The 18527-nt window shown below is 39.8% G+C and overlaps 1 protein-coding gene across 1 annotated transcript in view; it reads left to right on the top strand.

The window, feature by feature from the left end:
• Window positions 1-18527, top strand: part of usp54b (ubiquitin specific peptidase 54b) — an 86077-nt gene that overhangs the window by 58983 nt on the left and 8567 nt on the right. The window contains exons 9-17 of the mRNA XM_016676613.1: window positions 22-171; window positions 716-908; window positions 1127-1303; window positions 2545-2755; window positions 5125-5499; window positions 5783-5910; window positions 5990-6148; window positions 12776-12923; window positions 17717-18498. Coding sequence (XP_016532099.1) covers window positions 22-171; window positions 716-908; window positions 1127-1303; window positions 2545-2755; window positions 5125-5499; window positions 5783-5910; window positions 5990-6148; window positions 12776-12923; window positions 17717-18498 — 2323 coding nt within the window. The remainder of the gene's footprint in view (window positions 1-21; window positions 172-715; window positions 909-1126; window positions 1304-2544; window positions 2756-5124; window positions 5500-5782; window positions 5911-5989; window positions 6149-12775; window positions 12924-17716; window positions 18499-18527) is intronic.

The following is an 18527-nucleotide window of genomic DNA, read 5'->3' as shown; positions in this document are numbered from 1 at the left end:
TTCCTCTATCTCTCTCCATAGTTGTTCTACCGTGTGACAGAGGAAAGGGCTCGCCAGGCGGAGCTCTACTTGGTGGGCATGGTGTGCTACTACGGCAAGCACTACTCCACCTTCTTCTTCCAGACCAAGATACGCAAGTGGATGTACTTTGACGACGCCCACGTCAAAGAGGTGAGACAGTTTTAGTCTTTTTTTGGGGAGGGTGTTCTCGTGCTGCAGAGTGAGGAGGCTGCACGGTACGGCATCTGCTGCATCCTCAGCAGAGCCGGTGAGAGCAGAAAGGACAGAAACTCTGCTGTGTCTTAGTTGGAGTGCTGCATGGCCCGGCTCTTTGCTTTACTGAGGAACCTGAGGGGAAAAAAATGGTGTTGGAGTTTTATTTTTGGGATTTATTTTAGGCTTAGCTTTTGTAATCTAGGTTTTGCCCCTTTTCTAATATTTTGTGTTAATTCGATTAAGAGTTTTAGTGCAAACGGAGACGTCCTTGACTCTTTTATCAGTCGCACTTCACACTGTTTATCACATTAGATGATTGAGCTAATGACAGAGTGTGACATGATGATTAAATCTGCCAGGACACACGTCAGCACAGACCCTGTTTGACCTTCTACTTTTCGCTTTTGCACAAAGTTTACGCGAATGCAGACAGATGTATTCCTACCTTATCTATGCCTGTCTCTCCTTTGGTGCATGTGCTCCCCTGCTGCATCTCCAGATCGGCCCAAAGTGGAAGGACGTAGTGTCGCGCTGTATTAAAGGCCACTACCAGCCCCTGCTGCTGCTCTACGCTGACCCCCGTGGGACGCCGGTGATACTGCAGGAGAGCCCCAACCCTTGTACTGGCTCCAACCCGCAGCTGGAGCTCCAGCACTGCAGCAGCAAGGCTGGTTACGACAGTGAGGACTCAGGTACAGCAAAGACTAACACCCTGCTCCACGTCGGCTGGGATTACTTCGCCTTTATCAGCTGCTTGCATGAGATGATTCAGCTGTAAATGCTCTGACCTTCAGTGCTACAATCTAACCTCTGCGTGTGTTTGCAGCTGGAGGCTGGGCTTGTTTGACTGGAAACAGACGGTCAGTGTGCAGTAGTATCTGAAAGTGGTGGCCTCTCCTTTGTTTTTCAGGTCGGGAGCCATCGATATCCAGCGACACACGCACCGACTCGTCAACGGACAGCTCGAGCCACCGCACGTCCCGCAGCCGACCCCTGCACCAGTCCACGGGCAGCCGGCTCTCCAGCGAATCCCAGACCACGGTGGTCTGTAACTACGACTCGCCGCCGCTCGGTGCTGACGCTGGAGGTAAAACTACAAAGATAGAGGCATGTTATCACTCTCAGAATCTCTTTGTATTTATACTCAGTATATTTTGGGTTAAAATCTCATCATCCATACATGTCATTTGTTGTCACAATAATTTGAAGACTTATCCTATTGACTCTGCAGTCAGGAGATCTTCCACTTTCTCCCATTTTGTGATTTTACAAACACAAACTTTACTGTATTTCACTTATTTGGTAGTCTAACACAAAGTAATGCATTTTTGTTTTTCAATTTATTAAAGGTGACCAATTATGCTTCCTTAGGATGGGTCTATAGAAAACATGTTCATTACATTATTTTGCACAAAATTATTTCCATATGATGAGATTTTAGTCAGCTCAGTTCTGGCAGGTCTTCTGTCACTTTAAATCCAAATAAGGTGCTGCTGGCCACAATCTCCAACACTTTAACGTAAAAATGGCTGCAAACAGATGCGCAATTATACAACCTTAAATCTTTGAAAAGCATTGGTAGAGCCTACTGCACAACCAAAAAGAATACACCTACCGGTTTCTGGATGGTGAGTCAACAACAAAACACTTGTCTTTGCCAGCAGCCATTGTAACAGCAGTAAAACCAGCTGATCAAATGTGTTGGAGCTCATGACGGCTTATTTTCAAGAGACCGAAAACAAAAACTTTTTGCCAAAAAATGGCTGGGTAGTTTTTTTTTTTTTCTTAAGCACTTGGGCTGTTTTTAGAAGCAGTTGAGACCCAAATGGAAATATGAAAATGTGCTAAATGTTAACTTTGCATAATAAGTCCCCTTTAGCAGAAAAATTACGCTGCTTTGTGGAGCAGTTGCACTGTTGTTTCATTAAAATACATAAAGGTTTCAGGTGGTGTAATGTGAGAAAATGGAAAAAAGTCAGAGAGTTATTAATATTTTACCGTTCGGCTGTGCATGACAATTTGAACAAGCTGCTGTTTGGCTTAACACGTTGAAATAACCCCCATTGCATCAGCTGTTGCTCTGTTTTCTGGGAGCAATTGAGTTTAATTACCAGCAACACTTGTTGTGGATTTAGTTAAGAGCAAACAAAGGTCAGATTGTGTTGTTCTTCTCTGTCGTCACTGCAGATTCTTCAGGTTGTGTAGCTCATTGATGTAAATTCCCACATTTATTTGCACTGCTGCCTGCATAATTGCTCCCTGTGGGATAAATAAAACTCTTATTGGTTTTACTTGCTCCTCCTTCCCTCCCTTTTCTCCCACGCTCAGAGTCAGCAGTGGAGGCTCCAACCTGCCACCCCTCTCCTCCCCTGCAGGAGACGGCAGTCTTCCTCCTGTCTTCACGTAGGCCCCTCACCTCCTCCTCCTCCTCCTCTCGCCCCCTTTCCTCCTCGTCTTCATCGGGAGTCGGGGGCTGCGAGGGCGGGGCTGGGGGGCCCCACTGGGAGGATGAAAGCACGAGCAGTGAGAGCAAATCCAGGTAAGACTATTTTGATTTAATTCTTCTTCCTCATCTCATGTTTTTCACTATATCTCTGGGATCAGAGCCTCCCTGTTGCTTCTGTGCTTTAGGACTAAAATGCTCTGTGTGGAAACAACATTTTCTCTGTCATGATATTTTTTATTTGATTTGCATGCCTCTAACAATTATAAAAAACACTACAAAAAAAGTGTTACATTTTTCAATTTAAGATATTTTACTATCACAACGGGTATTAAAATGTGTAGTTTGTTGCTAAAATTGAAAGGTTTTTGTGATGCAATAGAATGAGACCAAGGTAAATCATTTAAAATCTTTTCTTCTTGTATTGTGACATTTATCCTTCGAATTTCTACTGAAAGGCAAACAAATGAAAGTTGTAAACGTATAACATGTTGAAGCACCTTTTAAATTAAGTTCAGCGTTCAGTACACTTGAGTTTTGCTCGCATCAGCTATCAATTATTAAATCTAATTATCCAGGAATCTTATTGTACTTTTCTTTGCAAGAGAGCAGAAAATAAATATGACAAAAATAGCTTAAGTTTATTCAAACAAAAAACGTTTTCTTCAGTTCTTCAGGTGCTTGTCGGGGCTAAAATAGCAGTAGAGTGCTTGGAGTGTGATTTATGCCAAGGAGAGTGAGCTAATTTGTTTCTTTTTTTTTTTTTTACAATAACTCACCTTAAACCTTTGCTGTAGCTAGGTAACAAGTAATACTTGAAATTTTCTAAAAATAAAGCACATATGCGTGAAGCCGTGCACTCTAAACATGAGCCACTCTGAGTTGATCATAATTTTATGCTTTTCTCCAAACATTTAAAGACAAACATTTATGATCTTGGTTTTATTTCAAATGGAAGAGCAATACTTATTCCTCCTGCTGCTAAAATAAAATGAGATCTTGGATCCATATCCAGCCACTTTCTGCTAACAAGACACTGAGATACTTAAACATGAACCATGGCCTCAGACATACTCAATATTACAGTTTTTATTTTTGTTATCTGTAACATGTATTGACTGTTTTCCCTTAGATATTTTAAAATGAATTTGCTGTTTTCTGTTAGCAATAAGGCAACAATGGCATCCCGTAGCTGAAGCTTTGATTTGTGGAGAGATGGGATTTTTTTCCCATAATGCTGCAGAACTGAACAGAAATCATAAGTTATATATACTCATTATGGCACTAAAAATTAGCAAAGAACTGCAGAGTAATCTATTACAGCTGTTTCAATTACTTCTTATGATGATTCAAAGTTAATAGCAGAACTAAATCAAACATTTTTCAGCAGCAAGTCTTTCCTGCCGCCTCAGTTTGTCTGGTTAATTATTTAATAGTTTAATATATTTACTGCAATACTTCATTTTCATCTTAAAAGTTGCATTGACATGTAATATAACATGATTATATTAATTTAAATATAGGACAGTGAAGATGGTTGCACCTTCAAATGTTTATTTTTTGTTGTACGATGATTAAATATCTCATATATTTCTTCATGGTGTTAGTGACCTGTATCAAAATGTTTTGAAAAGCAAGAAATAAAGCAAACAAATAAAGCTATGAAGTAAGTTACAGTCCAATCATATATGAAAGTATCCAGCATATCCAACATATGGCTCTTTTTATGAAGTAAATGCTGTTCTGCTGCTTGTTCTCTGCAGTTTAATTACCTCCTCCTCCTCACTGCCCACGCCTGTATTAGCATTTGGATTCTGAATATAGATGTGAACTTTGAGTCTCTCTTCAAATATGCACTCATACTCATCAAGTTTTATGTAATTCCTCACTTCTTTGAACCATATTAATGAAGCGGTATTGCATAAATGCTTATTAATGCTTAAGGATTATGCTCACGAGTTCCTACACGGCCTGGAAAAGTCTGGAATTTGATTTATATATTTTTCATCCAACCATCCATACTTACCAGATAAGCCAGAAGTTAGAACCTTGACACAGCTTGACATATAAAAAGTCTTAACTGTAATAGTTTTTACTTTTACCTCTGTTGTCTTGAGTTTGACACAAGTGATTTCTAAGATGTAAAAATACATAAATTCATTTCCTGATTGAGACAAAGACCGTCTGCAAAGATAAGGAGCCAGCATTCCAGGTGCTTTCTGGGATTGCAAAAGCATCACCTTACATTTCGCAAAGCATGTGGAAAATACATATGAGCAAGATTATTTCCTTTGTTTGTCAGAGAATGCTTTGACCTACGAACTGTGTAACTCATCGCATTTTCTACAGAGTCCGTAATTCTTGTGATTTCTGTCCCGGTTGTTCTTTTTAACGAACAAATCTTTTTAGCAGAACCACCGGATTAAACCTTACACTTCTAATCATCCACATCATTTGCTCTCTAGTTCCTCGGGAAGCCGCTATCGGCCAACCTGGAGGCCCAGGAGAGAGGCCCTGAACATCGACAGCATCTTCACCCGACAAAGAGACTCCCAGCTGGGCTACAGCGCCGCCCCCGGCCCATCTCTCCCCGCTGAACCCCAGCACCCTCTCCCCTTTGTGGGAGCTGCCACACAACCTGGACTGGAGGACGTGGATCGGACCGAAACCGGGGAGGTCGGGTTTGGGCTGGTTGGGCAGCCCAGGTCTTCAAGCGGTGGGCGGACTATGGGTCCTCCTGCTCCTCCACCTCTGAGAGGGGTGGAGCACCAGCCACGTCTGATCCAGAGAATGGAGAGTGGCTACGAAAGCAGCGAGAGGAACAGCAGCAGCCCTGACAGGTACAACACACACAGATATCAATTACTGTCTCTGGCTCTCAGCTCCTGTTGTCCATCATGTTCCCCTCTTGCGGATTCCCTTGCTTCTTTTCTGTCCAATTGCAATTTATCAGCATGAAACATAAATGTGACATTAACAAGAACAAATGATCCAAAAGAGGTACTCCGTAACAAAAAATGAAACCCCAAACACATTAATCTGCTTGAATCGTCTCATTTATCAGCATTTTCCCCTTTTTCGCCGGCATTTCTTGCTATCTTCACCCTTTCTGCCTCCCAACAGGGAGGTGGGGCAACAAAAACGGGTGCTGATGTCTGGACCTTCATGGCGTTCGGTGCCCAAGTCAAAAAGCAGCGGTGCTATTATGCAGGAGCTGCCACATCCATGCTGGGTCAGCAGCTCTGACACAGGTCTGCCCTCATACATGCAGCTACACGCAGCTTCTTTAGGTGCAACCAAAATTGCAATTCAATGTTATTCTGTTCTCAGGCTCTGGGCGCAGTGAGCTGGACGAGCTGCAGGAGGAGGTGGCGAGGAGAGCCCGCCAGCAGGAGCAGCAGAAGCGGAAGGAGGCGGAACGGGAGGCGGCCAAGGGGTTCAACCCCAGACCCAGCAAGTTCATGGACCTGGACCAGCTCCAACACCAGGGTATGGATCAAACAACCATTAGAGCATGGCTCAACTTTTCTGTACTTACAGGTGACCTATTATGCTTCCTTGAACAGGCTAGCATAGATCTATGGGTGGTACAAAACATTTTTTGCTCAAAATAATTCTTGGGTAATGGGATTTTAGTCTGGTCAGTTGTAGCTGTTTTTAGTTCCTGTCATATTTTAGAGGCTCTTGTCACTTTAAATCCAAATAAGCTGCTGTTAGCCACTCCCCCTAACTCAACATTTACACTTCCATGTGAAAATAACTCCAAGCAGATGTGTAATTATACAACCATAGATTTTTGAACAGTACAACCAACAAGAATGTAGCAAGTGGTTTCTAGATGATAATTCAACAACAAAACACTTGTCTTTTCCAGCAGCTATTGTACAACGCACACAGCGGTAAAACCAGCTGACCAAATGTGCTGGAGCTTCCCTTGGGTTGCTAGGTAATGGCGCAGTGCCCATCAATTGTGACTTAACAATCGGGAAGCTTTTGAAATGGCTGATTTTCTAGACACCAAAAAATATAAACTTATTGCCAAAATGTGGCTGGATGTTTGTTTTGTTTTTTTTTAAGCGCTTGGACTGTTTTTAGAAGCAGGTGTGACCCAAATGGAAGTAGAAAAACATACAAAATGTGAATTTTGTATAATAGGTCCCCTTTAAGTAAGTACTCTGTAAGTACCCAATAGTTGGATGGTAAGTACAGTGCAGTAAGTCACCACAAAACGCTAGCAATGAGCTGCAAAAGGATTTGTTCACCATAAATAGATTATTTCAAACCCTCACCTTATCTTGACTTGTAAGCGCGCCGTGCAGAAGGTTATATGCTGCCACTGAGAGAAGAAGCCTCAAAGCTAGATATTGTCAGAAAAATTAAAGAAGTTAGAGGAAATAAGTATAAAAATCAATCTTAAATTTGACATCTCTGCAGATATGCTATAAATAACACTGTATGGTTGGTCTACTCCATTACCATTAGGCTCCACATAGGTACACTGTCATTTTGCAGCGACCCTGTATGCTGCAAAACAGTAAGTAATCACAAAGTGATTTTGTAAGCAATCACCCAATAGATACCTTACGGGTATCCTAAAAACACTTTGAAAACCCCACATGTTCATATATTTGTACCCAATTAGCATTAATGTCCCTTAAATATCCAGTAAGTACGATGTGTAGGAAATATGATTTCTCATTTATGGGGTGCTTTATTCATTGTCCAGTCCTAAATCTAGACCGTGAGTCAAGATAGAAAAATGCATTTTAAGATGTGGTCACCTGTTGTCAGAGTGATTTGTTCGACTTTCGTCTGACCTCATCTTTGGGCTCCATCTGTCTCTCCGTGGTATTTTTGCTTTTGCCATATAGCCAAAAAGAATAAAACTAGGTGTGAGCATTTATTTATCATTTGTCATAAAAGTTTTGATTTATTGTTGTCACAATGAATTCCAATTAATGACCTTCAACAAAAACATTGTCAGGATTGTTAATTTCAGTATTTTCTCTACTGTTTGTTCAATGAGAGTATCAGTAACCTTGAACATTTGTTTAAATATAAATCACATTTCTTTATGTTCCTGGTGTCCTAAAGAATCATATTACAGATGGATATGTTATTCAGCAGCATTATTTGTGTTTGTGGGGCCAGGATTGCTGTGTCATGCAGTCACAGTCATATATTGACTTAAAAACGAAGAAATAGTTTTTATTATCATAAAATATCATGATAAAACTTGAAGTCTGGATCGCCCATCCCCAAAGAAAACTACAGTCAATAGTTTTTAGCTAAGCTGGGAATTGCTACAAGACCTTTAATGACCAGAAAAGTGTTCAAACATCTTCTTTATTATTCATATTTCAGACTCGGCTTAATTTCAAATTCCCAATTTCTCAATCAAGTTACACAAAATACTAACTCCCCTTCCAAATAGCGTCCCAACCCTCGGTGGAAAACAAGGCGTAGGTGTGTGTTGGGTAAACTTCCATCAAATCAGAGAGGAATGATAAACAACTTATTGCAGTAGTGGTATAATTTCCTTTGTGACCCAGGAGGACACAGCGATTCTAGCGTAATAATAGCCACTCTGTTAATATATTTTGAGCTCATTAACCACAAAGTTGTAGGATAAATGTGGTGGTATCGATTTGGAGGAATTTACCAAGTGGAAAGAATGTACAACCTGATGCAGAAAGATAATGCAGTGTAAAACACAGCTGGGTAAGTTAATGCTGTTTTATTGATTTTGATACTTTACTTTTAAATCAGTTACTCAGGCTATGCCTCAAATATTTGGTGATGCGATGCATGTTTTACATAGAATGATTCAATTACCTTCATAATAATCAACATCAATTGTATGTTGTTCCAGGGAACAATATACATTAAGCTCAAAACAGATTAATATATAAATTTAATATATAAAAATGATAAAAGATAACCAATAGAATACAGTAAAAGAAGTTAGCATCTAAGCAATATATATTCTTTACTGATTCACTAAATCAAAAGAAATCGAATAAAAATACAAACAAAACATTTAAATAAAAAATCTGTGACCCTAATTATAAGCTGCACTACTGATTTCATGCTAATGCTAATACTTAGCTTTGATCTAATATGGAAAAGTAGAGATAAAGTCAGTTTCCAGCCCTAACTTTTGGATTTATCAGACAATAAAAAGCATATAAAGCATCTTACTTGAGGTCCGACTTGCTGTTTAAGTTCTTACAAAAATGGCCTTGATTTCCACATTTTTTGTGAAACTGATATTTTTACCAACAGTTTTCAAAGTGCTCAGTTTCTGGGCTTGTCAATTTGATAAAAGAGAATTCAAGGGTAAAAGAGGGTTTAATAGTATACACTAGAAACCACAACCATGACTTGCTAAAGAGCTAAAACCACTACTTGTTTTAGCTTTGTCCTGTTCTTAGAGCCATTAAACCTCATTAGAAATGCCCATTAGGAAGGTTTATTGAAAGTAAAAGGCGAACAATATGAAATAAAATTAGCTACATCAGTTTTAGATATTGCCCTTGGTAAATCTCTCCTTCTTTGCCTGCAATGTTGGGGTTTCTAAATCAGATCCCGACTCCAGTATCATTATCCTCTCACCATATTCTCTCCCAGTGTTTGCAGCGTGTTTAATACGGGGGGCGTTCACTCCCTATTGACATCGAAATAGCAACAGAAATCTGATTCAGGGCCGTCCAGGTTATGACAGTCCCGTGTCATAACTCTACTTTGATCACTTGTTCTGCTCTCAAATTATCGCCTCCCTGAGCCATTATAATTTTTACCACTGGACTTTCCTAAAACTACCTTCTTTGTATTATGGCATCATTAATGTTCACAGCATTTGGTTATTTCTGGCTGTAAATCCTGCTGGAGATAAAAACGAGTAAATATCAGTGTTAAAAAGTGAAGCATTATTATATCATGTTAATAAAAAAAATCTTTTAACGATTAAAAACAAGTTTTATAGTGGCTGTGTTTAAAGACAAATTGTGGCATTCAGGTTACAGAAATGTAACCGTTGTTTTTCACCTTGTAAATTTATATTTTGGTGTCTTTAATGTAAAATAACAATTTTAATCACATAAAACTTACAACAGCTAAAGATTTACTTAATATATTCCTGTTTGTGTCATGTCTGTCCTAAGTTGGGTTCAGCAGTTTGTTCAGCCTTATGCACCTGGTACTATACACACACTACAGTACAGGCAGCCTTAATGAATGGAAAGGACAAGTTGTGAACAAATGGATGGCATTCCTATCAGCGCGATTATGTAACAGAATTCGGGTTCGACATATCCGTATCGATGACTGAGCCAGACTTTAATCTAATATCATACTTTAAGGGACGGCAGAGCCAACATCAAGCCTCCATTATTCCTCCCTCAGAAGCAAGGATGTTAAAATGCCACAGTCCTGCAGCAGCAATGCATCAATAGGACGACACTGGCCAGTAAACCACTCAAATCAACAGACGGGCTGCAGATTAATGGCTTTTAAGTTGGTGTTGGGTTCACTTTTTCCATGCAAATTTCAAACAAATCTAATGTTTATTGTTTAAATTTTAAAACTGAGATTTTTTAAAATGTGGTTTCATTAAGACAAAGTTTATTTGTATTGCATGGATTCAAGTTAAATTGTTAACAGGTTAAAAATGCGCTAAATGTAAACAATATATAAAAGAAACGGGGAAAAAAGCTTAACATGTAGACAACTAAGATGAGAAAGATTAAATAAGTTTTATCTTTATGGGAAGGCTGTGTTTAGAGTATTTTAAGCCTTGACGTTTTCTGAACATTTCAAAACATAGTTTGCTCCAGAGCTGAGGAACATAGAAGCTAAATGTTGTTTCCTCTTCTGTCTTGGTTCTGGGAGTACTGGGTCCAAAAGTCTCAGATGACCCGAGGCATATGGACGATTCAGAACCGATATTCAACTCTAAGATGGATTTAATCCAAGAGGCTTCACTGATTTATAGATTTGCCTGACAAATATCTGTTTATGCAACATTTAAATGATCTAACCTACTGAGAAAGCATGCATAAGTTTCACCATGTCCTAATTTATCAGGAAAACCTTTAACATGGCAGCAAATTACCGGTAAATATGGTAGCTGGCTGACTTAGTATTAGACTTCATTTAATGTCTCTTTGAGATTAAAAATCTCTTTTTGAGGAGAGACTTGGCCAAGACCGGCAGCAACACACCGACAATTCAACACACCGACAATTCAACACACCGACAATTCAAAACCCAATTAAAATACAACATGGATAACAAAGGAAGAACAATAACAAAGAGCAAACACACCCACTGAAGTAAAAAGAAGACTAGTGAGGTTAGTCTTGTTTTCAAAAATATAAGACTAGATAGGTTTCAAAAATATATTCCAATGGGTCATCAGTGTACCGCTGGGGAGCATGTAGATACTGAAAAGAAGTGTTCTCATAATGGAGCCCTGAGGATCCCCAAATGGGATTTATTCACTTAACTTAATAGTGCCAAATGACTTAGGCTAGTCACAGTTTAATAAGGAAGATCTATAATATCTGTAATATCTAGTAAAATTAAAACAGAAGTTTTGGATGCATCAAACATAACGTCACATGTCTTGATTTTTTTACAGTTCTGTGGCCTTAAACCTTACTCAAATTCACATATTTTCCTTCCAGTCTCTCAAACTTTGTGACACAAATCGCTCCATGGCTAAGAAATGATTACCTGCATTAAAAAACGTCATAAAGTTGGTTACTCACATTACTGCCTGCATACATTCGTTGCGTTAGCATGTTCACTTGGCTCAGGCTGCAGTGCACTAGGATCTACTTTGACAGATTTGAATTACAATCTCTGTACACTAATACTGCTGTATCATGAGAAAAAAAATATTCCAGAATACTTTATAGGGGATAAAAAGTTACAGCTAGAATTTCAAAGACCTCTACATTACCAAATTGCTGACTCATGCACTTTATATCATTGCTTATTTTTCACAATGGCGTTAAATTCAGACTGGCTCCCTGAGAAAGAAACAGTGGGTTTTTTGTTGTTGTTGTGCTTTTCTCTCCTGTTTGTCGCTTCATGAAAAGTCTTGGTTTTTGTTTTCTCAACTTTCATCTTCTTCTTCTGATTTGTACGGATTTAGTGGCTGACGCTTGAGCAGAAGTGTGAAATTAATATCACCTGAAAGCTTTGCTCCACTAGCTTTTATGTGCCTTCTCTTGTTTGTATCAGTGTTCAGATTGGTAGTAGATATGGAGATTTTGTGTCTTTGTCCTCCATATTAATACTATTCAACATGAACAGTAAAACGTTTATCTTTCCTTAGACTCTTAAGACATCTTTTCAGTAAAAATATTTGTAACTTTTATTCATTATTGACTCTGATTTGTGGTAAATCTTTATCCAAAGCTGAAATTTCCATTTGGATCAAACTACTGCACTGCTGCTAAATTAATTTAAAATGAACCAGAATCTGAGCAACTGCTAAATGTTTTATCAGAGGTTTCAGAGCAAAATAAGCGCTCACTGCCACGTCTGCAGACAGCACAGCTTTAGGCTCAGTAAGAGTTTCAGCTTACATGTCTTTGATCACTGATGTTTGTGGGCTTGTTAGATGAAAACATGCCATGCTAGCTAACATTTCTATTCAGGATAAGTCCAAATAGGTTATCAGTAGGGGAGGGTACATTGCAAAACCACAACATCTTTCCAGGTATTTTTGGACATGTCATAAGTGAAATAATCTGCTAATAGAACTAATCCTTTTTTAATTAATATTGAGGAATTATTGACTTAAAACCAGCTGGAAGATGACTTGTAAGTTAGTTTTGTCTTGTTTTAGGTGACATTTGAGCTGGAAACAGGACAGAAAATCCTTGGTAGGCTTTTGTGTTTTTGCAGTGTAGTGCATGCAGGCCCCCAGCCCTCCAAAAGACAAACTTTCCTTCTTCTGCACTTTTTTCTCTGTCTCCGTTGTTTTCTCATCCTAACCTTCTTCCACTAATTTTATGCTCTCTTTACATTTTCGCTGCCACTCTGTCGTTATATCTCTCTGTCTCTTGTCCCTTTTATCTCCCGCCCTGTTGTTAACACCCTCAGCTGTGCTCAGACCCCTGCATGAGGCTAACGCTCATAGTGGATTGGCTGTAGCTGCGTGCATGAGGAGCACTGGGGGCCCAGTCAAACGCAGGCAGGAACAGGAAATGGAACGGGACACGGGAAACGCCCACCCACAGGGGCCTAGCAGGTACCACAACTGTCCCTCACCCCCCCCACACACCTCATGTGTCCGCAGCGGTGCCTGTATAAAAATCCCCGTTTCCTCAGCTCAAAGCGACCCTCTGTGTATCTCAACTCCTTGTTCTCCATTGGTTCTGGCTGGCCTGTGTTGTTGTGACCCCCACACAAACACCTCCAGCTGTTTGTGTGCCTGAATGTGTGTTCTCAAGCACACATTTGTTACTTTACAGAGGAACTTCTTGTCCCCTTTGTGCATTTGTTGCAATGCAGTAAAAGCTTTGCTGCTTTGCTGTGTTTTCCCGTTGAGAATAAAAACTGAGAGTCAGTGTTGCTCTCTGCGTCTCTGTGCTTCACTGCTTCTTCTGCATTGTTGTTTGTGTGCACTACCGAGGCTTCCCTCTGCTCTTTCAGCGCTGCTGACCCGTCCTTCTCTGAACTGTAAAGCCGCAGTCTGTCACTGTGCTTCTGTCCCGCAGCTGCAGTCAAACGTCCTGTGCTGTGGTTTGTTTTCTTGATCTTTGTCGCTGAATGTGTTTCAGTAATTCAGTCTGGTCGTTTTTCAGTATGTTAGTTTGAGAGGTGAACCAAATTTTATCAAATACACTGTATGTCAGTTGATTATCTATGAAATTAAAAGCATTCAAAGTAGAGATTATATTTGCTCATAGAGTTCAAAAAAGCCATTCAATTAGGAATAAGTTTTTCTGATAAATTACCACAAATATAATTAAAAAGGGCATTTTCAGATTCTGAGCTATGCATCCTTTTTTGATCATTTGCATCCAGAGTCCAAATCATACTTTTAACATCTTAAAGTTCCTGATTAATATTTCTTTAGGCTTTCCAAGTTTTTCTTTGGACTTTGGCTGCTTTTTTGGTCATTTTTAGTCTAGCATCTGATCATATTCATGTGAATGTTACCTTATTTGACTCTGTCAGATTTTTATAAATAATTATTTTATCCAACTACATTAAACAAATAGTAATAATTTTTCTGTGAGCTGTCATTAATTGTTTATAGCTGGAGCTGATGATCCCAGAATCATCTATTTGCGATTAGCATGAATAAAGATGCAGTTATTACTAAAACAGCAGCAGAGTGTAAAAGATTGTTACTTTTATCTCTTAACAAGTTGCCAACATTTCCAATTCAAGCACGTTCTGCAACAAACACTGGAGGCTGTAAAGGATAAAACCAAGTGACTTGCTGTTCCTCTTTTATCCTTCCTGTAATCCTCTGAAAGTTTCGCTCTTTCTTGCTCTCTACATAATCTGGGAAAGTCTTGATTGACATCTGACTGAGCCTGAAAATAGATAAATGCTGCGATTTCTTCACTTAGTAACAGTCTCTGCACTAAAGAGTGTTTTTCACAAGGCAACCTTGTAGCCTCTTGTAGCATACGGTGCATTCACTTGGAAAATTAATATAGGAAAATTCCTGCTCCCAGCCAAGTTTTCTACTAATTAAGGAAATTTTAATAAGTTGCCAGAAAATATCTAGCATTTTCAAGATAAAATATTTTTTAAAATATGATAATTGTAACATTTAGCCACAGTAGATGCACTGCAGAACTGCCATTGTTTGCCAAGACAGAAATTTTTCAACAATAATTTATTTATTTTTATTTTTTTGCCAGTGCTTTATTTTTTTTCTCGCTTTTTTGGCAACAGATATGAAATCAAACTTTGACCATCCCCGATGAAGCTGTTGTCAATAACATATAAAGCACAAGACTTTTCCAGGTTTCAAACTTTAGATACTGCAGTGTTGGAGATAAACTGCTAGCCACCTAAGTAAACTCCAGTTTGCTAGTTTTAATTCTGAAAACATAAATATTTGATCGAATTAAAACCATCAAAGTAGCTGCTAGCATAAAGAGCTAACAAGAGAGTTAGCTACCTCTGAGTCTGCATGCGTCTACAATGAACTTTACCTTCGCCTTCTTTTACATCCAGTCGCTTTTTCCGAAGCTAATCGAGCCGTGGTGCAGTACTACAAAAATAGTTTCCTTAAGGGTGCTCATGAAAATGTATTAGGTATCTTCCTTTGCTCTGAGCCAAATTAACTTTCTGTAATCACATCGGTGGAAATAAAGCCTGGATGTGCTAACTTGTTAATATTGATTTTAGTCTGCATTTCATTACAGCTCTGTTTAGACCTTAGTGAAACTTTCGGGGGGGGGGGAAAAAGTGGCTCCATCTGTTACCAGTGGAACTGAAGGGAAGGAGTAGGTGGAAGTAAAGCTCTCAGCACTCAGCCTTTTTTATTACCTTCCTCCTCTCCTCTATTGATCAACATAAGCCTCTGATTTATAGCTTGCTGCTGCAGAGCCTTCTTCGTAATTACAAGGGCTTGAAAAGCGACATGAGAGTTAATGTGGGGGATGGGGGCGCTCTCTCTCTCATAGACACATAGGCTATGTGGCACCAAACTAAAATAATCACATTTACAGACTTGCTTTTCACACATACTCTAACGCACTCAATGCAAGGATAAAACCTTTCTCTGCACATTCGCTTATGTTCAGCTCTTTACAAACATTTCCTTGGTCTTTAGTTGCTTTTGAGCATATTTCAGCCTCACGGTTTTGTGAGTAATTTAGGCATAAAGTGGCTCTTAAAGTTGTTGATGGGCATTTATTACACACATTTGAACAGCAGACACAAATAAAAATCAATATTGAGCCAAAATCACTGACATTTATATTCTTTACATACCTAATGCTTAAGTAACATCTACAAAGATGTTCCCAAAAATCCTTAAAGAGACTCAAATGTCCTTTTTTTAAATCAGATTGTCACTTAACTTAAAGCTTATCTGCAACTATTTCCTGCAGTAGTTTACTTCAGCTTTCAACAGCTTTTAAACATCATGCATAAATAAACCAGAACTTAACTCCTTATTGGCAAAAACAAGGTTTAGCTGGAAATTAATACAATTAAAAATGCTGTCACTCAGACTACTTTAATCCTCTCCATAAATTAATTAACTACTTCATAAAAGAGTTGATTACTTTGCAGTAAAATTAAAAATATATACATACAAATGGCATAACGTTCATGTGAATCCAGTATGTGAAAATGAATGAATGTGCAGCATGAACAAGAAATGAACCAGTGTGTTTGCACTAGACAGGAGCTCAGTTTATTTTCCTATAACTTTCAGTAGAAATACAGTGTCACAAGACTAAATAAACTTATTTAAATTTGTATCTTTAAAACAGAAAACAAACAATATATTCATTGGTTTTATGATTTGCAAAAGAAGAGAGCGAAATTCACAAAATTTGGGAGTAGTTTCAAGTGAATAGAAAAGAAATAATCTGTTAATCAGATGATCTTCAGCTGGATCAGCCCCGGCTGAAACTCAAAAATTCAGTTTTTTTCCCATCAGTGAACGCAGCATATGCCACCAGGTTGTCATGACAACAGCACTGTTTCGTGGGAAAGAAAAGTCAAATTGGGTTTTTCCACTAAAGTCGTTCCAGCTCCCATTACTGGACAATTAGTACGGAGAGTGTTTTTAATTTGAAGCCTGTTCCAAATTAAATCTATGATCACTAACAAAGATTACAAAGTGTGACACAGAAAATAGTATTTCAGGACAGAATCAGGATTATTCTTAACCAGAATGACTATTTATTTATTTATTTATTTATTTAGTCCTTTTGGATGTTTCCTGTCTTTGCAGACAGGACTCTCCACATATTTGTATTTTGTTTGGCTTTAAACTTCATATTTCATTCTCCACTTGTCTTTTTTTTTTCGGCTTTAAAGCAAAGATTACTTGATTAGGGCTGAAGCTATTAATCAGATCAATCGTGATGAATCCATTATTGAAATAATCATCAACATGTTTAGTAAGTGATTAATTGTTAACTGGAGTGTACAGGCTCAGAAAAACAACATACTCAGAGTAGAATCTAAACCAGAACTGTGCAAAAAAATCTGATTTTTTTTTTGCCCGTTTAAGCTGAAAACATCTAAGTCTGAAAATTTATTTTACCCAAAACTCCTCATGAGGCACAGTTTCAGCCTCACATAAATAAAATGTTTATGTTCTTACTTAAAAAAGGATCTAAATGATTTGTTTATTTTCATCTCTTAATGTATATCTAGTATTGTATAAAAAAGGCTCAAGTGGTTTAATGAAAAATCTGTAGACTGTCAATTGATTAATCCTTTAATTATCAGAATAATCAGTAGATTAATCGCTAACTAAAATTCACGAACAGGCAGAAAATGAGCAAAAAAGCAGCTGAAGTAAAGAGAAAAACTTTGAAAAACCTTAATAACTCCTGGAGAAGTATTGATTAACGCTACTGTAAAGAACTACAAGCCTGGAAGTAATGCATGAAGAAATTATAGGTGCTTTAAAACTCTGGCCGTTGAAGATCAAATGCTTTAAACATCAGTGAAAGCAAATCAATAAAGTAAAAATAAATGGTGGTGGTTCAAAGTTTGGAGCAGCAGAAGCTTCGTTAATTATCATGTTGGTATGTGTAGATTTGTGCTTAAAGGCCTTTGATAAAGTGAAATCTGCTGTTAGGGTTTCTCTGAACAGACTGATCTGTCAGCTTGTGCTTCGTAAACAGCACGGCTCATTGCGGCATCATCACCGTGTGTTTGGTTCTGTAAGTGTGTGTTTGTGCTTGTTTACCCCGCTGTTGTGACCTTCCCTCGATGCAGTAACTCACCTGACGTCAAAGCTGCTCGGTTTTTCTGTTTTTTGTTTTTTCTCCTCCTCCTCCTGCTCTGAGTTGTCTGACTCGAGCCCCTCCCCTCTCTTGTGTGCTCCAGTGAACAGCCTGGCTCGATCCAAGTACTGCTGACGCCCAATCAGGAGGAGGAAGAGGACGAGTCGACGAGCAGCAGGGACGGTCCTCAGGGTCAGAACCTGCCCCCGCCTCCTCCGCCTTACCGCCCCGCTCCCCCTCGGCCCACGCTCACCCTCAGCATCAGCCACCCCTGCGGCCCGTCCGTTCAGGGTGAGGAGGAGGAGGGGCGCAGGCGCGCTGGTGACGAAGGTGAGGATGGGAGTGAGGGGACGGGGGTGAGGCTGTGCGAGTTGCTGCAGGCCGGGGGGGTGAGTGTCCGACCCCTGGGGAAGCACTTAGCCATCTCTCTACCCTCACTTCCTCTTCGTCTCTGGGATACACACACTGCACACGCCTCACACTCCACACACAATCCCCCTCCGCCCCCGTCGCCCCCTCCGGAAACGTACGGGCAGAGGAAACCCCTCACCCCGCTCTGGCAGCCGCCCCACCCACATTCCCCCGACGGAGGGTGGCAGCAGCACTCGGTCCTCGCCGATGGAAGCACGCGTCACTGGTCCTCCTGGAGCCTGGACCGCCCGGACGCCGTGGTAACGCCATATGACACGCCCCCGGACCGGTGCTTTCCCATCAGGCCGCAGAACCCTGGTCAGAGCTGCAGCTACAGTTGTCAGTCTTCTCCAGGGCACTACAGCTCCCAGCATGCCCCGGGGCAGCACGGCGATCTCTGCTGTGACCGTGAAGAGGCTGAGCTGTCCGAGCTGGACTCCCTTTACCAGGCCAGTCTGCAGGCTGGAAGATCAGGTACACACACACACACACACACACACACA

Source organism: Poecilia formosa, unplaced genomic scaffold (genome assembly GCF_000485575.1).
Source record: "Poecilia formosa unplaced genomic scaffold, Poecilia_formosa-5.1.2 Scaffold136, whole genome shotgun sequence".
NCBI lineage: Eukaryota > Metazoa > Chordata > Actinopteri > Cyprinodontiformes > Poeciliidae > Poecilia > Poecilia formosa.
Note: the sequence above shows the minus strand (reverse complement) of the source record. Positions and strands in the feature narration are given on the sequence as shown.